This window comes from Eptesicus fuscus, chromosome 13, assembly GCF_027574615.1.
Source record: "Eptesicus fuscus isolate TK198812 chromosome 13, DD_ASM_mEF_20220401, whole genome shotgun sequence".
Taxonomy (NCBI): domain Eukaryota; kingdom Metazoa; phylum Chordata; class Mammalia; order Chiroptera; family Vespertilionidae; genus Eptesicus; species Eptesicus fuscus.
This window is the reverse complement of record NC_072485.1, coordinates 75,845,158-75,870,418: the sequence shown is the minus strand read 5'-3', so window position 1 is coordinate 75,870,418 and position 25,261 is coordinate 75,845,158. Positions and strand designations below refer to the sequence as shown.

The 25,261-nt window shown below is 39.4% G+C and overlaps 2 protein-coding genes and 1 pseudogene across 3 annotated transcripts in view; 2 read left to right on the top strand and 1 right to left on the bottom strand.

Moving 5' to 3' along the window:
* CAPRIN1 (cell cycle associated protein 1) overlaps positions 1 to 15,928 on the top strand; it is a 38,418-nt gene extending 22,490 nt beyond the window's left edge. Inside the window, exons 7-19 of one of the 2 annotated variants that reach the window (XM_008146821.3) lie at positions 496 to 633; positions 990 to 1,042; positions 1,120 to 1,206; positions 2,900 to 3,055; positions 3,139 to 3,247; positions 5,608 to 5,669; positions 6,115 to 6,225; positions 6,449 to 6,598; positions 7,527 to 7,677; positions 11,510 to 11,704; positions 12,164 to 12,264; positions 13,159 to 13,222; positions 14,748 to 15,928. In XM_008146821.3, coding sequence (XP_008145043.1) covers positions 496 to 633; positions 990 to 1,042; positions 1,120 to 1,206; positions 2,900 to 3,055; positions 3,139 to 3,247; positions 5,608 to 5,669; positions 6,115 to 6,225; positions 6,449 to 6,598; positions 7,527 to 7,677; positions 11,510 to 11,704; positions 12,164 to 12,264; positions 13,159 to 13,222; positions 14,748 to 14,812 — 1,442 coding nt within the window. In that variant the 3' untranslated portion in view covers positions 14,813 to 15,928. The remainder of the gene's footprint in view (positions 1 to 495; positions 634 to 989; positions 1,043 to 1,119; positions 1,207 to 2,899; positions 3,056 to 3,138; positions 3,248 to 5,607; positions 5,670 to 6,114; positions 6,226 to 6,448; positions 6,599 to 7,526; positions 7,678 to 11,509; positions 11,705 to 12,163; positions 12,265 to 13,158; positions 13,223 to 14,747) is intronic. The other variant, XM_028153683.2, reaches the window with a different exon arrangement.
* Positions 15,929 to 20,625: 4,697 nt separating this feature from the next.
* NAT10 (N-acetyltransferase 10) overlaps positions 20,626 to 25,261 on the top strand; it is a 33,065-nt gene continuing 28,429 nt past the window's right edge. Inside the window, exons 1-3 of the mRNA XM_008146820.3 lie at positions 20,626 to 20,723; positions 23,011 to 23,132; positions 23,986 to 24,077. Coding sequence (XP_008145042.2) covers positions 23,025 to 23,132; positions 23,986 to 24,077 — 200 coding nt within the window. The 5' untranslated portion in view covers positions 20,626 to 20,723; positions 23,011 to 23,024. The remainder of the gene's footprint in view (positions 20,724 to 23,010; positions 23,133 to 23,985; positions 24,078 to 25,261) is intronic.
* Positions 24,192 to 24,673, bottom strand: LOC129151109 (60S ribosomal protein L34-like; annotated as a pseudogene).

Below are 25,261 nucleotides of genomic sequence, written 5' to 3'. Positions count from 1 at the left end.
AACTCATCTTCCAGATCTCAGCTCTTGCAACATCTATACCAGCAAAGCCTCTCGTGGTCTCTCTGAGTAGGTCCAGTCCATTGGACTTCTGTGTAGTACTTTTCACAGATGTAATTTGACTGTTTTTGTGAGTATTTGATAACTCTTCTCTATTGGACTGTAAAATTAGGGAGGGCAGATATGGTATCTTTTACATATCCTTTTCTAGCCCCAGTGCCTAGCACGTTGACTAAAATTAATTAGATGCTATATTGAATGAATAAATGACAATTATCAGCTCTTTAAAAACTAACTCATAAAACCCACAAAGTTTAATGCAAATAGGAGCTTTTGTTCCCTATCCTATAATAAATTTCTGTTATTGATGGAACTTAATGTTTTTATATATTTTAGTAACAGTTGATGAGGTTTTTTTTCTTACAATATTTTGTAGAATGTTGAATCTTCAAGTCAGGCAACCTCAAATAGTCTAACATTATAATATTTTAATATTAGATAAAGCTCTAAAGGAAATTGTCGAGCGTGTTTTCCAGTCAAACTACTTTGATAGCACCCACAACCACCAGAACGGGCTGTGTGAGGAAGAAGAGGCAGCCTCGGCACCCGCTGTTGAAGACCAGGTAGCTGAAGCTGGTGAGTACTGAGGTGGAATGAGACTTAGTTTACAGTCCTGGTTTTACTTTCCTTTGCCACCACCATAGTCCGTATGCTGCTTTATAACATGAATTCTAAGAATAGAGGGAAGTTTTAACATAGTATCTCTTAGTTGGCATTATATCTGACCCAGAATTGAAACTGAGACTGAAGTAATTTATTGAAACTGAAATAATTTATTCTGGAATAAATAGTAAAGAAAATTCTTTCTAAATATATTATTGTAAGAATGATAAAGTATAGAAACTTATTGCTAACTATAAGTTTATAAATAAATTCAGATTATGTGATGGTAAACAGTTAAAGATTCTTTATACTCTTTTGTATCTTCTTAGAACCTGAGCCAGCAGAGGAATACACTGAACCAAGTGAAGTTGAATCCACAGAGGTATGATTTTTATTTAATGCTGGTTTTCCCTTTCTGCCTTTCAAACAGAGGTCTCAAACATTTACTTTGCTTTGCAGTATGTAAATAGACAATTTATGGCCGAAACACAGTTCAGCAGTGGTGAAAAGGAGCAGGTAGATGATTGGGCAGTTGAAACAGTCGAGGTAAGAGTTCTGTTACAAGATTGATTTCTTTTGTCTTTAATTTGTAATTTTTATGTCTCCTAAGAGCAAATTAAGTTTGTTAGTCTTAGTACATTTATTGTAATAAACTCTTTACACAAGACTGTTCAGTTTAATAGGTGATTTGTTTATCCCTGTGGAAGTTTAATAAATCACTGATGCTATCCAGTTTCAAAAAATTAAAACCATGTATAAGTTAAGGTTAATGTATTAAAGTATAGGATTTGTTATTAGGCTGCTCTATAAAAACCTGGGTTCCCACAGAGGTAACCTTTAGAAAAATCCTACTCACAGGGGATATATTGGAATGTCATTATTAGACTCCTCCTCTCCTTCACCTTAACACTGTTTGGTTACCAGGCTCTATGATCTCAATATTCCTTATAAAGGAAGGTTATGACTTGTCCAGGGTTAATAGCTATGACTTGCCCAGGCTTAAAAAGTCAAACAGAAGAATATAAAAACATTTGTAATCCTCACCTGAGGATACATTAATTGATTTTGTTTTTTAAGAGAGGGAGAGAGAGAAAGAAAAAGATAAAGAGAGAAACATTGATGTGAGAGAGAAACGTTAATCAGTTGCTTCTCATAAGTTCCCTGACGGGGAATCAAACCTGTAACCCTTTGGTACACAAGCCACCTGGCCAGGGCAGAATATAAATTTGATTAATAAAGTTTAGTGATTTTTTTTCCAGCAGAGCAGGGAATTATTAACCTTTTGCACTCGGATGTCGAGTGTGACTCGACACGGTTAGTATCGGTAGCAGCTTGTATGTCGAATTGTATTGAATGTATCGATAATTTGAAATATAAAAAAATCCAAATAAATACGTTTGTATGAAAAGAAACTCCAGTTTCTTATTCTACTGCCACGCTTTGTAAAATCTGGGGTATTTAAAAAATTAAATCCCGAGTAGAATAAAGGAATCGAAAAAAAGCAAGCGAGTGCAAAGGGTTAAAAATGATAACCAGGAGAAATTATTAGAGCTAGGAAAAGGACACAGAGGGAGAGTGAGGTTTGGCTTTTGTAGCAGTTTAAAGGAAGTGATGGATCTTGGCCTATAGTATTGGTTGAGAGGATAGAACGGTGGGAACTCAAAGCTTGATGATAATAATAGCTAACATTTCTTGAGTGCAGATTACACATTGGATACTGAGATAGATATCTATAATAATAAAAGTGTAATATGCTAGTTAGACCGGACGTCATTCCGGAGGAAGCCGGGGCCAGAGAGAAGCCCAGGTCCCGGCTGCCAGAGGGAAGCTGGTGCTGGCAGCCAGGGGAAGGAAGGCCTCCTCTTTCCCGAATTTCGTGCATGGGGCCTCTAGTGTATTTAATACAGATATATAGATTTAGTTAATATAGAAGGTTTAGCAGTTTAAGCAAAATATATTCTTATAGGAAGTAAATAACTGGTAGTCTTTCTTTGAAAGCTATCTATAAAGTAATTGTGAAATGCTACATGGTAATCCTGTGGAATGACAGCACTTTAGAATTCTAACATTGATCAGAATGTTAAATTTGACATAAATTGTGATCAGTTTGAATAACTGCATTAAAATCTATTCTGTTTACAGTACAGATAGCATATGTAGTTTGGGGATCTGTCATGATGGTAATGAATGGAGTGCTTTCATTCTACCAATCCACTCCTCTCCCCTTCTCCCACTTTAGGTGGTAAATTCACTCCAGCAGCAACCTCAGGCTGCGTCTCCTTCAGTACCAGAGCCTCACTCTTTGACACCCGTGGCTCAGGCAGATCCCCTTGTGAGAAGACAGCGAGTACAGGACCTTATGGCACAAATGCAGGGGCCTTACAATTTCATACAGGTATGTGCAATTTAATGAAACACTAACCGAATGTCTAAGTGCTTACATTATTTGACTTACTTCCATTGTATTCTACCTTGTAGGATTCAATGCTGGATTTTGAAAACCAGACACTTGATCCTGCCATTGTATCTGCACAGCCTATGAATCCAACACAAAATATGGACATGCCCCAGCTGGTTTGTCCTCCAGGTTAGTAATGATACATTTTTATGTGATAAATATAGGGCCAATGCTTTCAGGTTTTGTAAAGTTTGTAAAATTATTTTTTTCCTTTTAATGCTTGCTTAACTTTTAGAACTACCTTTTAATTTGATGATAAACATTGTTTCCTATAATGCAATGATAACTGTAGTTCTATAATTTTTATGTTTTAATATATATATTTTTTATTGATTTCAGAGACGTAAGGGGTTGGGGAGAGAAAGAGAGAAACATCATTGATGAGAATCCCTGATCAGCTGCCTCCTGCACATCCCCTACTGGGGATCGAGCATACAACTCTGGCACGTGCCCCCTGACCAAGAATCGAATGGTGACCTGGTTCAACTGACCTGGTTCATAGGTTGATGCTCAACCACTGAGCCATGCGGGCTGTTTTTTTTTTTTTTTTAAATTTTTATTGGTATATAAAAATAGAAAAGTACATGCAAATGTACATTTTGACGAGTTTTCACAAACTGAACACACCAGCACTCAAAAATGGAACATTATCAGTACCCAGAAGCCTATTTTTGTCACCTTTCACTCACTGGCTACCCTCTCCCCCCAGCCCCATGGTAATTACTTCCTGACTTACAAACTATAGACCAGTTTTTCCTGTTTCTCTAATTTATGTAAATGAAATTTTGCTTGGGCTTTTTAAATGTCAAGATGAGTCTAGGAATAAAAAATAATAGAGATGTTTTTTTCTGAAGAATGTTTGCATTTTTTGGAGACTTTCTGAACATTTTATTACCTAAAAATGAGATTTAACAGACAAGTGGGTAAGAGAATGCTTAAGAGGAAAGGTGAAGATATAAAAAGACAGTTGAAGTTTCAGACTCACACTAATCTTACACCATTATTTAAATAGCAGCACTAAGTAGAGTTGGTACATTTATTGGGTTAAGTGGATGGATCATTAGTGATTTTTAGCCTTGTTTTCTTCCCAGAAAATTTCAGCATTAAGGGCACAAAAGTGAAACTATGCAAAGTAACACATTTAATGTATAATTTTAAATGTTACATAAAAAGCATTGCTGAGTAAAAGCATGTTTAGTGACAGTTACTCTGGTAAGGTAGTTGGGATTTTTCCCAAGCAAAGGGAGCTCATCTTGGTCACATCTCTACCAAGAGTTAGAAAAAAGATCAAGGTTAGGCGGTTGGCCTGCTAGAAAGGAATCAGTTATTGGCGTTCATTTTCTGAGCTCCACTGGAGGAAGAAAATAGTTTTCTAAGCTGTTAAGTTGTGCTAAAGCATGCATGTAACTCAGGTAAGGAAATGCTGAGTCCATTAGATCAGCGGTCGCCAACCATTCGGACCTTACTGCTGCATTAGATTGTCCATGGAACAGGCAATCTTAAGTGACTAACCAAAGATCCTGTATTTTTTATTTAATTAATGTATTTGAATATGCTTCATTGATTTTTTTTTTTTTTAAGAGAGGGAGGGAGGAAGAAACATCAATAGGCTGCCTCTTGCACGCCCCTTACCGGGGATTGAGCCCAAAACCCAGGCATGCGGCCTGACTGGTAAACAAACTGGGTGACCTCTCAGTGCACGGGATAATACCCATCCAGCCAGGGCAAGATCCTGTGTTTTTTATTTTTGGTCTTGTTTAGGAGGGGAATGGAAAGATGATGGGAGTTGGCAATAATATGTACACTGAATTGAATATAGACATTTTAAAAGTATACTTTTTTTATTTTTTGTGTGGAAACATTTGAGATTATACTGAAACTTGTTAATGTTAAAATAATACTGAATATTATCTAAGGACTTAAGAGTAATGCTATTTTATAGTTACTGCTTTAGAAGGCTTTTTCATAGATAACACTGGCACTGATTCTTACCTGTTCTGCTCTCTAACTCTTTTTTTCAAATATATTTTTATTAATTTCAGAGAGGAAGGGGGAGGTAGATAGAAACATCACTGATGAGAGAAACACTGATTGGCTGCCTCCTGCACGCCCCCTACCGGGGATGGAGCCCACAACCCGGGCATGTGCCCTTGATCGGAATCGAACCCCGGACCCTTCAGTCCACAGGCCGACGCTCTATCCACTGAGCCAAACCTCGGCTAGGGCTGCTCTCTACCTCTGTTAATACTTTATCACTAACATCTTTACCTTTGTAAAACAGAATGAAAGCCATTGTGAGAGTTGATTAATAATGATTACCAGTAAACACAATACTCACTTGAAAGCTAAAATTCAAAGTATCTTCATGATTGCTAACTGTTTAGAATTCGGCTATAGAATTTTGCCTTTTGCTACAAAGTAAAAGGTATTTAGACATCTTTGAAAAAATTTAATTTTGTATAACGATATTTTTTTGGTCAATTTTTCAGTTCATTCTGAATCTAGACTTGCTCAACCTAATCAAGTTCCCGTACAACCAGAAACTTCACAGGTAAGAGTGATATAAATATTTTTGCGGGTTTGTTTTTAGCCAGTTCTTCAGTCACTTTCTTAGTTAGCTTATGAAAGTCAGGTATGAATTTGATGGGTGTCCAAATCTGGCATGTGTAGCTTTATTTCTATGTCTACATTTATTTTTCTTGGTGATGTTTAAAATTTTTTTCTAATTTTTTTTTTTAATAATAGTTTTTTATAATGAAAGAAGTAGCTTTTAGACATAATTCTAAAATTCAGTGCAGATATTACCATTTTAGAAGCATTTGTGGGGACCTTATAACTGAACTAGTGTTTAACTTTGAGCTTCAATAATATATGTATTTTTTGTAGTTGTTAGGTTTTATAGTTTACCTAACAGGTACATTTATTTTTTTTAGCTTTGCATGTATTAGAGTTGGCTTACAACAGAAAGAAGCTTTGATTACTTTATTTCCGTGTAGGTTCCTTTGGTTTCATCCACAAGTGAAGGGTATACAGCATCTCAACCCTTGTACCAGCCTTCTCATGCTACAGAGCAACGACCACAAAAGGAACCAATTGATCAGATTCAGGCAAGTTCTGTTCCCAGGTCATATAAACTTGATGAGGTGCTTATTCATGAATTGGGCTGAGGTAAATTACTGTTAATATAGTGACTCTTCATTTTGGACCTAATGCATGTACCTACAGTATTTTTATTTCATGAAATAGTTAAGTTTGTTAATACACATATGGGCAGTAGCCTTGGCTAAGTGTAGTTTATCACTAAAGTGCATCTATTCACTTTGTGTTTAGGCAACAATCTCTTTAAATGCAGACCAGACTTCAGCATCCTCATCCCTTCCTGCTGCCTCTCAGCCACAAGTGTTCCAGGCTGGGACAAGCAAACCTTTACATAGCAGTGGAATCAATGTAAATGCAGCTCCATTCCAATCCATGCAAACGGTAGGCAAATTAATTCAACCAACATTGAGTACCTAGTGTGTACTATTATCATGCTAGAGTTTCAACAAAAAGTCTTCATTTAACTTTGTGCTTGAGTCTGCATCTACCCTAACTGTAGGGTATATTTAATTGAACCTAAACTCTGATTTTCCTGCTTCCAGAGGTAGATTTGAGTCTTAGGAGTTATGTGATCATATCTTCTTGTTTTACAGTTGCACCCTTTTGATTTGATTAACAAAATTTTAAACATGCAGAAAAGAAGACCAAAATAACAGCCATATATAAACATTGTCACCTAGATTTAACAGTTGTTTACATTTTGCTATATTTGCTTAATTGTTTACTGAAGTATATCAAAGTAAATTTCAGGCAGTATGGTACTTCACCCTGGTTCTTCAGTAAACATCTCTAAATTGCAGTTTGTAGAAAATAATGATAATGGAAAATAATCAGTGGGAAAGAGTTAAATCAGTGCTCATAGGAAAATTCATAGTGTTAAATACTTAAAATATTAACTTGTGATTCAAAATATCATAAAAATAAAATAACAAGTAAATATTCAACTCACATCTCAAGTTTATAGAATTAAAAATTGTGTAACTGATATTGTATCAGGGGTTTATGCCTTTTATACGGATTTGTCATTTATAATAGCATTTCCAAGGCTATTGATTATATGTCTTTAGATTTTTAAAATGCACACTCATAATGCTGTGTTTTAAGTGCTGTATGGCATATTTTTTTCCACTTTGAAGTGCATTAGTTGAAGGGTGTGTGTGTGTGTGTGTGTGTGTGTGTGTGTGTGTGTGTGTGTGTGATGTTTGAGACTTTTTTACATTTGAGGTAAAACCAGCATTGGAGTCTGCCATGTTAAAAGTGAGGAAATTATTAACATAACTGGATGAACTAATCATTTATTTACTTACAGGTGTTCAATATGAATGCCCCAGTTCCTCCTGTTAATGAACCAGAAACTTTAAAACAGCAGAATCAGTACCAGGCCAGTTATAACCAGAGCTTTTCCAGTCAGCCTCACCAAGTAGAGCAAACAGAGCTTCAGCAAGAACAGCTTCAAACAGGTAGGAAACCCAGGGTCACTCCTTGGCTGCTTGCTTTCCAATGCAGTTGTTGACAGTGTAGGACAGTTTAGACTGTAGAGTGGCTGCATCCAGGAATTTTTGTTGTAGCATTAGATCTTACCAATTTTGCATTTTTGATCCCGATTAAATTGAGTATGTATTTGCTATATATGAATAACGTGCAGTCTTATACCCATTTTCCTTTGGTAGGCGAGCTTTCATAGTATCCTTTTTATTATATGACTTTAGTGGAATTAAACTTGTTATTCAAATTATGATTAATTTGGCTTTTAATTGCTAATTTATTAAAGCCTGCTGGCATGATACTCAGCACTCAGTTATACAAAGTCAGGAAGCAGTAAGGAGTTGGTGGTGGCTGCATTTGGTTGATTGGTTGAAAGAAAAGTCCTTGTTGGAAAGTATGTTTGTAATTTGGCCTGTTATCATACCTGTCAGTAATAAAGTAGATAAAGATATTTTAGATTTGTTAAATTTGTAACACATGAAATACCTTTTTAGGTCTTTGGTTATTTAATTCCTAGGAATTTAATTGGGATCCCACAACAAACTATGGCAAACCCTGCAAAAACCATAGGAGTTGTTATTACTTTGAATTTATCAGACTGATTTAAGTAACTATGAACTTTTCTTATTAGACCTGGATCAACATGGTAGATTTTTCAGTAATAAATTCTTACATAGCCCTATAGTACTCAGCACTTACTAATCAGTAGGGAGGTTAAGTCAGTTATAATCTGATAGAATTTTTTTTTTTAATATATTTTATTGATTTTTTACAGAGAGGAAGAGAGAGGGGTAGAAAGTTAGAAACATCAATGAGAGAGAAACATCAATCAGCTGCCTCTTGCACACCACTTACTGGGGATGTGCCTGCAACCAAGGTACATGCCCTTGACCGGAATCAAATCTGGGACCCTTGAGTCCGCAGGCCGACGCTCTATCCACTGAGCCAAACCGGTTTCGGCTTTAATCTGATAGAAATTTGTCAGTTATGCTGTGTGTGCTCAGCTTCTTGCTCTCAGGCTCCTTTAATTATTTCATTGCCATGTACTAGTATTCATAAGTTAGTTTGGAGCAGGTAAATTTAGGACCTTTTGACATTGTGCTGACATGCTTGCTATTTTGCCCATTTTTTTCAAATGGTGTGATGAAATTAAAAGTAATTACTACATATTTGTTAATTTTACCCCTTGTGCCAGTTGATTTCAAACTATCTTGCTCTTATATTCTACTTGAGTTCACTAATTGACGGAAGCACTTGAGCTAGATAGACAACCTTTTGTTGTTATTTTAAAAGACATTATTTATAAAGATTAACTGCATACATTCACAAACATCCTATTTAATAAAAGAGTAATATGCAAATTGACTTATCACTCCAACACACAAGATGGCAGTTATAGGGGTGACCAGGCCGGCAGAGGAGGGAAGTTGGGGGTGACCGGGGCTGCAGGGGAGGGCAGTTAGGGGCAATCGGGCTGGCAGGTGAGCAGTTAGGCATCAATCAGGTTGGCAGGGGAGTGGTTAGGGGGTGATCAGGCTGGCAGGCAGAAGTGGTTAGGGGCAATCAAGAAGGCAGGCAGGCAAGTGGTTAGGATCCAGTAGTCCTGGGTTGTGAGAGGGATGTCCGACTGCCTGTTTAGGCACGATCGCATAGGATCGGGCCTAAACGGGCAGTCGGACATCCCTCGAGGGGTCCCAGATTGGAGAGGGTGCAGGCTTGGGCTGAGGGACACATCCCCCCTGCACAAATTTCATGCACCGGGCCTCTAGTTTTCAATAAAAAAGCAAAATCAGCCCATATATTTTGTTATTTAAACTTAAACCTCTAGCCCAGTCTGTTCTCCACACAGTAGCCCCGAGTGATGATTTTAAAATGTACATCAGATGTCTTGCTCTTGTTCAAAACCTTTCAGTGACTTCCTATTTAGAAAAGCAATCCAAAGTCTTTGGTGTATAAGGTCCTTTATGATCTGGTCCCCACCTTGATCCTGTGTATATCCTATTTCCTTCCATAGCAGCCATAAGCACAGCAGGTTCTCTGCTCTCTCATGGCCTTTACACTCCTCCTTATTGCCTGAAACTTGCTTCTACTAATGTTTGCATGGCTTTGTTTATTGCCTTTTTTTTAGGTTTTTGCTCAGATAGCACCTTACAGAGACCTCCCTTCATTGCCCTGTCTAAATATATCACATTCACTTTGGTCACTCATTTATCCTGCTATGGTTTAGTCTTCATCACTTATTACCTGATACTATATAGATGTTTTCACTTGTATGTGTATTTTATTCACTTATCTCCCATTATTAAAATGTCCATCTGGGCAAAGATTGTACGTTAGTAACTGATACATCCCTGATGTCTAGGACATGCTTGGCATGTTGATGGCACTTGGATAGTTGTTGAACAAATCAGTGTGTCCCATCATTCCAGAAGTTTTGTTTAATTTGAATTAAAGGAGAAAAGGAATTCTGGTATTTTTAAATAAAGATCACTCTTTAATTGTTTTGCTCTGAGTTTCTTACAGTGAGATTTGACCAACATTAATTCTTAGTGATAAAAAGTGAGTCCAAAATTCGGTTCTTTTACCTACTTTCTACCCACGTACAAATGAATCTTTTTAGATAGAAAAATGTTACTTGTACTGGTGATATTTGCTTGTAATTTTAAATTTTGGGAATGCAGTAAAAGGTAATTAATCTAAAGATCACATTGTAAATAAGAGTGTATTTGTTCCATTACATAGTTGAAAAAGGAGTCATGATCCCTTCCTTCCTAGACATTTTCTAGCCCTTTAATTGAAAAATAGCATTCTAAGAACTAAAATGTTCTTGGGGTTTCTTGAGTATAAAAATATGTCAGGTAAAGATTTTCGAGAGTCACGCCACCTTTTCTTTCTGCCCAAGCATGGGAGATCTGGGCTGGCTGGAGGCTGCTGGTTTTGTTCCTGGGGTATAGGCAGGCCTTCCTGTGGTCTCTACTTTCCTCACCTCCCAAAGGTATAATTAGCACCCCGTTTTTTTCCTCCCCCCACCCCATGAATTATGAAAATTACAAACCTTGGCATAATAGCAGAGATGTGCCTTGGTATTTAACATTTGAAGGTTTCTAGATCCCCCACTGAGGAGGACGGGTGCAGAGTAGTGGGCCTTCTAAGACCTTCCTTACATTCTAGTAGGCTGCATGCCAGTGTATCATTTAACTGTCTTCAAAATTGGCTGCACTCAAAAGTGCTTGAAATGAATCAAGAATTAAGGGGGGTACAAGTTGAAGGCCTCTGCTGGTTTATCTTTGTAATTGACTGAATATTGTAGCTTAGTTATGGAAACATTTTTTGGTATGTTTTCACTAAATTTGAGGGAGATTTAAAAGAATAAGAAAGCTTCAACTACTAAGGAACCTTATAATGAAAATAAGTAATGGTATAAAATGATAATTTTACTGTTTCTGTATGTGAGATCTTTTTAATTATTTTTGGTCTCTTGTGCTAATAGGCATTGCCTCTCAGAAGATGTTTAATACAGCTTTTCAAATAATTTGGAAGGATAGAATTGTGTGTTCTCATACAATTGTGTGCTTTCAGAGATACGGAATTGTTGTAGATTTGCATTCTCTTGTAGGAGCAAGGCAGGGACTATTGATGAGTAGTTTTCCCTATTAATATGAAAATTTGTGTAAAGCCAGAATTAAATTTTGAGGAGACTGTATAAGATTCTTCGTAAGCCAGAAAGCATGTGGGAGAACAAATTGTAATGAGCTGTGTATAGTGTGTGTGTGTATATACATGTTTTTTCCCTCTCTTTTATTATAGTGGTTGGCACTTACCATGGTTCCCAGGACCAGCCTCATCAAGTGACTGGTAACCACCAGCAGCCTCCCCAGCAGAACACTGGATTTCCTCGTAGCAGTCAGCCCTATTACAATAGTCGTGGTGTGTCTCGTGGAGGCTCTCGTGGTGCTAGAGGCTTGATGAATGGATACAGGGGCCCTGCAAATGGATTCAGAGGTAAAAATTAACACCAAATTCATGCCCTTTTCTGATTTGTAAAATATATAGAAATAGTCATGTTTTGGGGAAAGATATGTATCTCTCTGCATTAGTCTCCTATATAATTTAAAAACTTTTACATATTTTGATAGTCATTTAAATTGACTTTGAGTTTTTTATAAGTGTTGGATCCATGCCAACTATTGTCCTATAAGGGATAATTGCTTTGTATATATTATCAGACCTTAGTGATTTTTTTTTTTTTTGCCTTTTTGTGTGTGTATGTGCATGGATGGGAGAAAATTTCATTTTCTAATTAATGCTTATATGTAAACAAATTGGGTCAGGAGATTAGAAATTAATTTGAATAACTATCATGGTTTATAATTTTTTAGTTCTTCCCTTGGTCAGTAGGTAGTAAAAAAGTAAACATTCCTTGTGAAGATAAGGAAATTATTCTCTTGTCCTAAATTTTAGGAGGATATGATGGTTACCGCCCTTCATTCTCTAACACTCCAAACAGTGGTTACACACAGTCTCAGTTCAGTGCTCCCCGGGACTACTCTGGCTATCAGCGGGTAGGTAAAGTTGTTTTAAAATATAAAATGACTGAAATATACCAATGAAAATGATTATAGTTTCTTTTTAAAATATATTTTTATTGGTTTCAGAGAGGAGAAGGGAGAGAGAAGCATTGATTAGCTGCCTCTTGCACATCCCCCACTGGGGATGGAGTCCATAATCTGGGCATGTGCCTTGACTGGGCATCGAACCCTCAACCTCTTGGTTCATAGGTTGATGCTCAATCACTGAACCATACTGTCTGGGCTGTAGTTTCCTGATGGACTTGATTAACTAATTTGGGCTGATTTTATACCTGTGTGTTTTGTTTTGTTTTTAAAATTATTTTTATTGAAATCAGAGGAAGGAGACGGGGGGAGAGAGAAACATCAGTGATGAGAGAGAATCATTGATTGCCTGCCTCCTGCACACCCCCTACTTGGGATTGAACCCACAACTCAGGCATGTGCCATTGACCGGAATCGAACCCAGGACTCTTCAGTCCCTGGGCTGATGCTCTATCCACTGAGGCGAACCAGCTAGGGCTGATTTCATATCTTTTTACAAGATACTTCATTATGGAGAATGATGACTTTTCCATTTCTTAGCACTTAGTGTAGGTACTCATTTAAGAACATCTGTTAAAAACAATGATTTTTAAGAGCAGAGAGAAATAAAATATTTCATTGAACATTCTTTTTCTTTCTTTTTTTTTTTTTAATTTTTTTTTTTCATTGAACATTCTTAAGAATAATAGGAGTATAACAATTATAGAATAGTAGTTACATTGAAATGTCTAAAAGAATAAGGAAGAGTTCTGTATTTTGCAAGTATTTGACTAAGAATCTAGGTGGCTAAGGATTTAAAAATTACCTTCTCTTCTCTTCAGTACTAACTAGCATGTCTTTTAGGATGGATATCAGCAGAATTTCAAGCGAGGCTCTGGGCAGAATGGACCACGGGGAGCCCCACGAGGTAATATTTTGTGGTGGTGATCCTAGTTCCTAAGTGGAGCTTCTGTTCTGGCCTTGGAAGAGCTGTTCATAATCTGCATGTAGGTTACTTGTTAGGAATACATTGATCATTTCCAGACTTGTTGCAAGGGATTAAATGAAATGCTCTGTTTCTAAAACTTATCTTGAACCAAATTTAATTTTTTGAATGACTTTCCCTGTTACTAGACTGTCTCAAAAACTAGAACATTTTTCCTCCTCAGAAAAAAAATGTTTTTCCAACTGCAAATTATTTTTCAGGTCCTAAAACCTGCTAAATGTTTTTAGGAAGTACTTACTGAAACATTTTGTAAGACATTTTTGGAATGAGATTGAACATTTATATAAATTTATTATTCCTCTTTTATTTTTGAAACATGCATATTATATTTTAGGGCCAGAGACCCTTTAATGGCCAGATAAGCCATAGTTACATTTAGAGAACCATTTAGAAGTCATAGAACTTAATTGAAATTTCAATGCCTTTTGGACCACTATTATATAAATACCCATTTATTTCTGACTTTTAAACAAAACCTCCAAATTCCTAACTAATTAAATATTTAAAAATACAGCTTTTAAGAGTTTTTGGGTTTGTCTATTACTGTAGGAAAACTACTTCGTACTATTTGGGCAGGAAGTCAACCTATGTAACAGAAGTAGCATTTCATATGATCTGAAGTTCTAAATGGTTCTCTTACTTGAAGGATGTAAATTGAAGAGGTTTCCTCTAGATATTGGCCATCACATGTATAAAATGTATATTTAGGAGGAATTATAAAGTACTTTGATTTTAATGCTAATAGAAACTGGCCAGCAAAAGGTGCATTTTTAAAAAATTAATGGATCACTGGGAAATTATTGACTTGAAATATCAAAGGATATTTGCATGTGAATGTGAGTTATGTTCATTTTCACCTTGTAGCATATTCTATGAAAGTTGAGTTGACTGGTAGCTAAAAATTGTTTTAACAGCATGTAAAAAGTTATTTTATCTGTTACAAGTCATTATACAATTTTCAATGTTATGTAGTTTCTTTTTAAAAGTTTAGGTAATAAGGTCTGTTTTTCATTCTGGTGCTTTTATTAATTTTGATAGTATGATGTTACTTACTACTGAAATGTAATAAGCTAGAGTGTACACTAGAATGTAAGCTCCATGAGAGCAGGTACCTTGTCTGTTTTCACTGCTGTATCTATTTCCAACGCCTGATGACAGTGCCTGGCACATAGTAGGCACTCAATAAATACTTGTTGAATGAATGAATGAATGAGTACTGGTGGAATACTCCATTAGCTCTACTCTCCTTTTAGCTAGAGAACATGAGCAAATTTGGGCATGACAACTTCCAGGACAGGTGAAACTTGAACACTGAAATATTGACCTCTTAAACCTAATAATGTGGTGACAAGCTACCCACATGCTTCTTGACTTCAGATGAAAATCTGCTTGAAGGCAAAACAAATAGTATTTGAAAGAAAAACCAAATGCCATTTTTGTCTTCTAGGTCGTGGAGGGCCCCCAAGACCCAACAGAGGGATGCCGCAAATGAACACTCAGCAAGTGAATTAATCTGATTCACAGGATTATGTTTAATCGCCAAAAACACACTGGCCAGTGTACCATAATATGTTACCAGAAGAGTTATTATCTATTTGTTCTCCCTTTCAGAAAACTTATTGTAAAGGGACTGTTTTCATCCCATAAAGACAGGACTACAATTGTCAGCTTTATATTACCTGGATATGGAAGGAAACTATTTTTACTCTGCATGTTCTGTCCTAAGCGTCATCTTGAGCCTTGCACATGATACTCAGATTCCTCACCCTTGCTTAGGAGTAAAACATAATATACTTTACAGGGTGATAATATCTCCATAGTTAACCGAAGTGGCTTGGAAAAAGCAAGATTGACTTGTGACATTGGATAAAGTCTACAAATCAACCCTAGCATTATTCAATGGTAATTGACAAAAACATTTCCCTTGAAAGGAAGATGGAAGGAGTTTGGTTTGGCAGAAAAACTGCATTTCACAACTTTTCCAGTTAAATTGGAGCACTGAACGTTTAGATGCACATCAAATTACGCATGGGCCCTTAATCACACATATAAGGTTGGCTATCAGCTTTGACACAGCACTATTCATCCTTGGCCAAATGACTGTGGTTAAAAACATGTAAATTGCTTCCTAACAGCTGACACTGTGTAAGACAAAGCCAAAATGCAAAATTAGGCTTTGATTGGCACTTTTTGAAAAATATGCAGCGAATATGGGATGTAATCTGGATCACCGCTTCTGTACTTAATGTGAAGTATTTAGATACCTTTTGAACACATAACATTTTCTTTGACAATGATTTTTGTAAGGATTGGTAATACCTATCATTCCTTATGATGCTCATTGTCTGTCACTAATCCTTGGATCTTGCTGTTTTGTCACCTGAAGTGGTACAGGTACTGATGAAAATCTATAATGGATAATCCTAACACTTTTGGCCACACGTTTTCTTGCAGTCTGAAGGTTTTTAAAAGATATCAAATGCCTGCTGCTACCACCCTTTTAAATTGCTATCTTTTGAAAAGCACCAGTATATGTTAGATTGATTTCCCTATTTTAGGGAAATGACAGTCAGTAGTCTCAGTTCTGATGGTATAAGCAAAACAAATAAAACATGTTTATAAAAGTTGCATCTTGAAACACTGGTGTTCAACAGCTAGCAGCTGTTCAATCATGCATTGTTAGTGTTTCAAATTTTGTGGTCATCTCCAGCAGCTATTTCTATAGTACTTAAATTTGTCTAACCCTCATCCTTTTCTCCTGGAGGGATTTATATTCAAAGTGGTGATTCCTTCCTTAGATGCATAGGGAGAGTCACAGATTTTTGATGGAGATTGACAGTTTAGTAATTTATGTACTATGCTGGAATATGTGCTAGCAGTTTGAGCACTTAGTTCTGTGTGCCTATGAACTCAATGCTGCTGGTCGTATCCCACTTTGACTTCATGGAGAACTAAGCCCACCTATTAAGCAAAGGTTACTAAGTTAATGATAGTTTCTGTGCAGAAGTTACATTTTTTCAGCCTTTAGCTAAGGGATTTTTTTCAGTAGGTGCTCAGCACAAAACTATTCTCAAACATTCATCATTAGACAACTGGAGTTTTTGCTGGTTTTAACCTAAAATGGATAGGCTGTTGAACATTCCACATGCAAAAGTTTTGTAGGGTGGTGGGGAGTGGGGGGGAATCTTCAATGTTTATTTTAAAATAAAGTAAGTTCTTGACTTTCATGTGTGGTTGTGGTACATCATATTGGAGGGTTATCTGTTTACATTTGCAAATGAGTATTTATTTTGTTGGCACCTCCCCTTGTGTGCTTTAAATGACATCTGCCTGGGATGTACCACAACCATATGTTACGTGTATTTTAGAGGGGTTATATAGAATATTCGTGGTTTATTGGGTAATCCCTAGATGTATGCTTACAGTCCTCTATAAAACTAAATTTGCTATCCGTGTAGAAAAGAATTTCATGACATTTACAATCAAAATTGAAGTAAATAAGTTCTTTATACAGTGATCTCAATCAGTTCAGAGATGGGATGGGGAGAAACACTTTATAGATTTCAAAATTCTATGCATTAGTGTAGATGTTGTGAATGTGTAAAGGTGTTTGTTTATGTTTTTGAAGTACTATGTATTTTTTTTTTTAGCATTCTACCATTACAGTGTAAATGTAAAGCGTTTATGCTTCAATTCAGACTATATTTTTAAATAAATTTTTATTGATTTCTCTTTTTTTGGAGAGAGGGAGGGAGAGGGATAGAAACATGGATGAGAGAGGAACATCATCGATTGGCTGCCTCTTGCACTGCCCCTATTGGGGATGGAGCCCGCAACCTCTTGGTTCCTGGGTTGATGCTCAATGGTGAGCCACACCGGCTGGGGCCAGGCTATATTTTTTAAAGGAATAACTCAGTCTGAGGCAGAGAACTTTGTAAAAGGTTCCATTAAGATCTGAGTCTTGGTTCTAAGTATTCTGTCTAATATATTAATATACTTGTCCTATCTGCAGAAAGGCTTTTGTTTGGTCAAATGCATATATTAGCAGAGTTGCAAGGAAATGATTGTCACATGTGTCACTGTAGCTTCTTGGTATAGCAAGACTCCATACATACAAAGAATTTTTGTAAATGCACGAATACCAGTCATCTCACATGGATAATGTGGCTTTTGTTTTAAAGCTTTAAGGTAGAATGTCATGGATTGCCTTGGTTAGGGCAATTTAATTTTCAGATCCTAATATCCCTAAAGAATAGGGAAGAGTTTTTCTTGATCATTGTTACCTTGATACTAAAGTAAGTATCCTTTACATATTTTTTAATCAGTTAGCTTGTATAGTTTTGCCTCATTTATGCAACATGGGAGACTTTCCCACTTATAGGAGACATGAGAATGTGTTTATTATCAGAAGGCTCATGAACGGAGGTGCTTTGTTGACAACCAATTCATAAAATGTAGAAGGTAGTTGAGTAGTCAGTCTTATAAGTGTCTTAGGAAATTTGTATTATTCATTTTATTTTCAATGACATGCCTAATTAGGGGGAAATGGGATACAGATAAGCACTGAGTTCAAACCCTTCATTTCATCTTTAAGCTCCTGAATTCCTAACTCACTGAGTTCTTGTTAAGCCTCTTAAGTTTTGTTGACTTAATATTTAAGAGTTGTTATTGCCCTTGAACTTATCCCTTCTAAAGAGGTAATGGGGAAGGAAAACCCTCAGGAAACGGAAAGTAAATTAAGGCTCATCACACCTTTTCCAATTTTGAATTCTACAAAAATACTGGAGAAGACTAGTGAATGTTTTAATTACATTAGATTAAATCATTAAAGTCTTATTCCTTATTGTCCTTGAGTGAAGTCTGCCTTAGTTGCATATACCATTCAGCAAACTTTAAGTAAAGATGTGTTCCTTACACTTGGGAGGAGAGGAAAAAGCTTAAAGACATCTCTTTGGTAGTCTTGATTTCTAAGAGGACAGGACTACAGTATTCCCAACAGGCTTTCAATACCTTTAACAGCTGCTCTGAAGCCTAATCCATTCCCATGCAGAAGACTGGCTCTTTGAATATACATAGTGAAGTTTCACCTAATCTTGTGATATTTGTATGTACTAGTTTTCTTAGAGTCCTGTGTTTATATTAGGGAGCCACTGAACTAAACCTTCATTGAGAAAATTTGGGTAGCCTTTGCCAGGCATGCCAAGCACTGAGCATTCAGTGGTGACAAAAATCACTGTGGTTCCTTCTTTCACTGAACCATCTAATGTGGCATTAAAGTGTAGCAAATGCCACGATGGAGTAGCATAGCTTTTAAGGCCATGACTGATAGGATGTGACCTAGTCAAAATGATCAGGAAAGGCTTCATTGAAAGGGATGTTGAACTAAGACCTGAAGAAGGAGGCAAAGAAGGTGAGAGGAAATTATGTCCAAAGGTCAAATCTCCAGTGACTGAGAATGCTATCTGGCTCAAGTGAGAATACAGACTTAGTACAGTGAGAGGCGGAAGAAGCACACACAAACCACTATAGGTGTCTTTATAGTTACATGCCATGTTAAGTTTTATTTTGTAAGGGTAGATGGGGACTATAGAAGATTTTTGAGCTGTGTGTACAGGGGGAAGGATGGTGGGCCTCCTAATAAATGCCATTTTAAAGAACACTCCGTGCAGTGTTGAGAAGAAAATGTACGGGTCAAGAGATGCCTGTTAAAGTAACTCATGTATGAAATACAAAACGTGGAGGGTGGTGAATGGATTCTATGTATTTCCTATCTATATACTATGCTGAGTTCCCTGGGCCTTGGTTATCAGACTTACCTTTAGCTAATATTTTTTCCTTAGATGACCTCATTTAATCTCATGATTTTGACACAATTAGCATTTTACTGTGAAATATTTCTAGGTCCCAAACGCTTGAGGCAATTCATGCTGTCTTCATTTGAATGTGGTGAGTATGCCAACTTGATCCCTTGATTAGCCCACATTCTTCCAGTTACTCAGAGCAAACACATCTGGGACATCGTCTTGAATTTCCTTTCATACCCTATACCTAGTCCTTATGCAAATCCACATGGTTCTACCTTGAAAATATATCCTGAGTCATACAGCACTTGTGACTATCACCAATACCAGTTTAGAAGTTAACTACAGTAGCATATAATGGTTTTCCCTGCTTCTATTCTTGCTGTAACTTTTGCATAGTGACCAGAGTGAGCCTTTTTAGAGGACAGATTTTGTCACTTCCCTGTATCCAAACTGCAGTGGTTTCCCATCACACCTGGAGTTAAGTCTAAATCAGTGTCCCACATGCCCTTCATTACCTGGCCTGATCTTTTTCTTTTTGCTCATTACTCTGGCCACACTTTGCCAAGATTTTCACTAAGTTTGGGTCTTTGCGCAGTACCCCTAATCACTGGATATTTTAGCTTTAATACCACTTAAAACCTACCTGAAGCTTCACGAAGGACAGGAACGTTGTGGTTACTATCCCTTGTGCCTGGCATGGTGACTGTTGAATAAAGAAATTGGACTAGATGGGTGATGGCGCTGATTACATCAGCTTTAGAAGTGTCTTGCTTTGGGGAAAGTTTCAGGGAGCAAGGGAAATGAGCCCGGCTTCAGGCATAATGAATTTGATGTGTCCGAAAAGAAGTGTCAAGCAGCTGAACTTTGTTAAGTTCAACGATCTAGTCCAAAGACCTGGTGGCCGTGTGCTTAGGCGAGTTATGGGAGCTGCACGGGGACAGTAAAAGCTTTCAGAGGAGCGCCAGCGTTAGATGGCCGTGGGCCTGGAGGGAACCTGCGAAGTACGGCGGCCGCAATGGGTATAAAACAATTCCAGACTAGGAGGTCATCGACTGGGTGTGCTGCTTGAGATGAATGAAATAGGTCTGCTGATCGAGTTTCCTCATCTTGCCACAGTAAAATAGTAAGGTACTTGGGAGGGTCGGTAAAATTACGCACATTCCTGAAACCAGGAACGCCTCGCATCCTCAGGCTAATGTCGAAAACCCTGGACTACTTACCGGGTGGTGTCCCGGACCTATCCGGCACCCGAGCTACCCGGCAGGATATCGTCATTTCGATACGAAGAGGGGCAACTTACATGCTGCACCGTAGCCACCACCCACAGAAGTAAAAGCCGCGGTCGCGACCAAGGTGGTAGCTCCGCCTCCCGGGTCTTGACGTCATCACGCAGAGACAGGGCTGAGAAAGGCCCCCTCGGGCACGCGCCGCCTCCCGGCGGGGCGGGGCGGGGCGGGGCGGGGCGGGGCGCGTCGCGGAGCCGGGCGAACGCGGGAGGCGGCGTCCGGCGTCCGCTGGGGGCAGTCCCTGCGCCGTCCTAGGAAGCTGCTCGGAAGCACGTCCTCCTCCACGTGCTTCCGCTTGGCTGCTGGTTGGAATTCGCCTGACTCGGGACGCAGGTACTTCTCCGGGGGTGGCTGGGCTTGGGTGCCGAGGCCGGTGTCCTGGGGCCGGAGGAGACCGGCCCGAAGACGAAGCTCTGCATCCATGCCTGTGCCCGGCCCACGCCGGCTGCCGCCCCGCCGGGCGCTCCCGGGTGACAGGAGCCTCTTCCCCAATAGGCAGCCACTCGAGCGCTCCCGGGGGGCGCCTGGCTCGATCTCCACCCTCTGGGGACCTCTAGCTGGGGGAGTGAGGTGACGGGGTGGGTGACAGCTCTGTCGCCTTCCGCGGGCTCGCCCACAGTACCGGAAGCCCGGACAGGCGCACCTGGGGGCCGCGCCGGGCGTTGAACTGAGGCAGTCTGAGGCCAGATCCTCCCACACTCAGCTGCTTGTCGGCGCTCATTCATTTTATACTCCGTATGCAGCAGTCACATCCAGGACTTCGTGTTGTTTCCTAGTGCACCTTGAAGGGTGCCTGGCATATGGATGCTATGTGTATTTGTTAGACGACAGATGAGTGAATGAAAAATAATCACCCTTTCCCTCCTTCAAGGCCTTCCTCGTCCATTAAGCCTTTCATGGCAACAGTAATCTAGGACTTGAATCAGAAGTCAAGACTTTGGTACTATTCTGGGCCTGCCAGGTAACTAGAGCAAACAGCAGTCCCACTAACTGTTACTGATGGATTATAATGGGGTCTTTCTGTGGCCCGCAACACAGCCGTCAAGATGGGCAGGCTAGAAAAAACTGGAATGACCAGGCTCCCAGTCAGGCAGACCTGAGTGTGAGCCCTGTCTCCATAGCTTTTCTTCCTTGGGATACTTGCTCCTGTCCTTATAAAACGGGAACCACGGATTGTGACGTAGTGTTTATAGTAAAATAGAACTGCTAAATTCTGTGTTTGGATTGGGGAATTACAAGAACAGTAAAGGCATGGCTAAGGTTCAGTTAATGAGCTTTACATTTAGAATGTAGCAGACACTGGAGTTTCTAAGTAACATTTAGAATTTCATGTTATAAATGTAATTAACATATCTGATGTTTCTTTGGTGTATTTATTATGGTAATGATGTGATATATGTAATTACAGTAACTTTTGAGGTCTGCCCAGCGTGTGAATTTTAAAAAGCAAAATCCCCCCCCCCCCCAAAAAAAAAGAACAAAATAAGAATCAACAATCTCAAATCTAGAAAGAACTACTTTATATTTTGGTGTTTTCTTCCAGTCTTTTTTTCCCCCCTCTCTTTTTTTAAAATAATACTTTTATTTGTTGATTTCAGAGAGGAAAGGAGAGGGGGAGAGAGATAGAAACATGAATGATGAGAATCACTGATCGGCTGCCTCCTGCATGCCTCCCACTGGTCAAGCCTTCAGCAGCAACCCTGGACCTGTGCCCTAACTGGGAATCCAACCGTGACCTCTTGGTTCAACCACTGAACTACGCTGGCCAGACATTTTTTGCCCCTCTATGTATTATGTATATGCATAAAAAACCCAGTATTATACTTAATCCTGCCATGTTATTCTCTCATGAGCATCTATATCCATATTTGTAGATAATTTTAATGATTTTGAGAAAGTTTTATTGAAAACTGCTTTATTATATCCCATAGATATACCATTATATAGTACTAGAGGCCTGGTGCATGAAATTCGTGCACTGGAGCGGGGTTGGAGGTGGGGTCCCTCAGCCCGGCCTGCACCCTCTCACAGTCTGGGACCCCTCGCTCCTTACTGCCCACCTGTTCGCTGCTCCTTACTGCTTGGCTCGCTGCTCCTTAGCATTGCCACGGAGGCAGTGGGAAAGGCTCCTGCCACCACCGCTGTGCTCACCATCCGTGAGCCCAGCTCTGCTGAGCGGCGCTCCCCCTGTGGGAGTGCACTGCCCACCAAGGGGCAGCTCCTGTGTTGAGCGTCTTCCCCCTGGTGGTCAGTGCACATCATAGCGACCAGTCGTTCTGGTCGTTCTGCTGTAATGGTTGCTTAGGCTTTTATTATATAGATAGTCACTATTTTTTTGAACATTATTTCTGGTTTTTTAAAATACTCCTCCATATATTTGTGAATTATAGCTTTCCTGTTGACTTCCCATGTTGAGGGAACATTTTCTTCACCTCCCAAGCCTCAGTTTCCTAATTTTAAAAAATGAGGGTGATGTCTTCCCTAGAGAGCTGTTTGGGGGCTAAGGTGTTGCCTATAAATGTGCCTAGTACAGTCCCTGGCCTCACAGGAGGCAGCAGCGAATGTTCCTCACCCAGAATCTGGTGCTCATGTCCGTGTGCTTCCTTCCTTTCTGTTTTAGTGATAGTATTCACCATGCATCGGAAGAAAGTAGATAACCGAATCCGGATTCTCATAGAGAATGGGGTAGCTGAGCGGCAAAGGTCTCTCTTTGTTGTGGTTGGAGATCGAGGAAAAGATCAGGTAAGGCCTGGTACATGCTTCTGACTTACGGTGTGCAGTCCCAAAGAGTCAGCATGTTACAGCCCTCTTGGGTTTTAGCGCACAACGACAGGAAGGTCCCTTGCCTGGTTTTCTTTTTTAATGCTTTCTTTAAAAAAATATATTTTTTATTGATTTCAGAGAGGAAGGTGGAAGGATAGAGATAGAAACATCAATGATGAAAGACAATCATTGATTGGCTGCCTCCTGCACACCTCCTACTGGAGATCAAGCCCACAACCCGGGCATGTGACTTGACTGAAAATCGAACCGTGACCTCTTGGTTCATAGGTTGATGCTCAACCACTGAGCCAGACAGGTCCAGCTTGATTGGTTTTAGAGAGGAAGGGAGAGGGAGAGAGAGATACAAACATCAATGATAGAGAATCATTGATCGGTTGCCTCCTGCATGCCCCCAACTGGGGATCGAGCCTGCAACCCAGGCATGTGCCCTTAACTGCATTCGAACCCGGGACCCTTCCATCCGCAGGCCAATGCTCTTTCCACTGAGCCAAACCGGCTAGGGGCTTGACTGGTTTTCTTTAAGTAAAATGCCAACTGGGAAATCTTCCTTTATTTATTTGTAGGTGATAAATACTCTGTAGTTAGAATTATTAGCAGGCAGGTTAACAACTTTCGATGCCTTGAGTGGTGGGCTGAGCACAAGGGTAAGGGTGTGTAGCTTCCAGTCCCATCTGGAGCCCTACTTGCCTTGTGACTTTGGGCACTTCCCTGGCCCTCAGTTTAGTTTCCACATCTGTCCAATGAGGTCTTGGCCTGGCAGACTCAAGGGTCTCTTTTGGTTCTGAGATTCTGTGACTTTTTCCTTTGGCAGGTGGTCATACTCCATCACATGTTGTCCAAAGCAACCGTGAAGGCTCGGCCTTCTGTGCTGTGGTGTTACAAGAAAGAGCTGGGGTTTAGCAGGTAAGCTCGGCCCTTTGAGTGCCCCATGCTACTTACGATTCCTGCTCCTTAGTTAAGTGCCGGGAAATTATTTTTCTTTCTGTTACTCAAAAAAGCTTCATTTTAAAAATTTATTTAGCTTTCTGACTCTGCTTGTGCCTTCAACACTTTCACAGCTGTTTTCTGCTCTTCAGTAAGGAAAGCACGCTTGACCCTGTCACGGACACATTTAGCACACGTGGATCCAACCGTAGGCCCTGCTGACGTGTTTTTTCGTTTTAGACAACCTCATTAGAACTGTAGGTCTCACAGCACGAACTCCGCGAAGTCGGCTTGGCACACACCACATGCCGATTCTGGTGCTTTCCCAACCTTCTTGGTGTAAAGTAAACAATTGTTTTACCAGGGGTTCGGGACAGCCTGGTTTTGTTAGAGGCTGTATTGTAGGACAGCTTCCTACGGTATGTCAAATGCTGGACCTTGGTGACCACCTGAAGTCACCGTCCCTGGAAGAGCAGGAAGTGATTTCTTGAGTTTTTCTGGGATTGTTAGTGGAGGTGCTGTCTCTGAGGACATTTCCAACTGGAGACAATACTAGGGCTGGTGTCTTCCTTCATTGCGGACAATAAGTTTCAAATCATTTTCATGCTTTTTAAGTCCCCAGCGCAGATCCTTGCTTTCTGCACGTGATTTTTCTTCCTACTTTCCTAAGCCCATTTAATGCAAGCTCCCTAATTGCCTTTTCTTACCTCAAATTTTCCCTCTCCCTCTTCCTTCCCTTTTGTCTCTGAGGCTGTCCCTCATCCCATGTTTAAAGCAAACCCCTTGGTCTACTCTGGATCTCTTCTCAAACTGCTCTCAGGGCCTGCACTTGATTTCCTCTCCTGGACACTCTATACCCCTTTGAAACTTTCTCATTTTTCCTGTCAAACATGCTCAGCTTTCTCCATTACTAAAAAAAAAAAAAAAAAAAAGCTACATACCCAGCTTTATCCCTCAGTTTAGCATTTTTTCTCATTCTTATTGCCAAACATCTTGCAACAGAAGCCTTTTGCACTTCCTGGCCACCCTTGTGATCAAATTGTGCTCTTGGATATCATTGATGACCTGATGCCCAATGCGATAACGTTCCTTCCTCTTTTTGCTTCTTTTCAGAGCTCTTCCTTCACTAGTTTACTGCTGTATTTGACATTGTACTGGCTAAT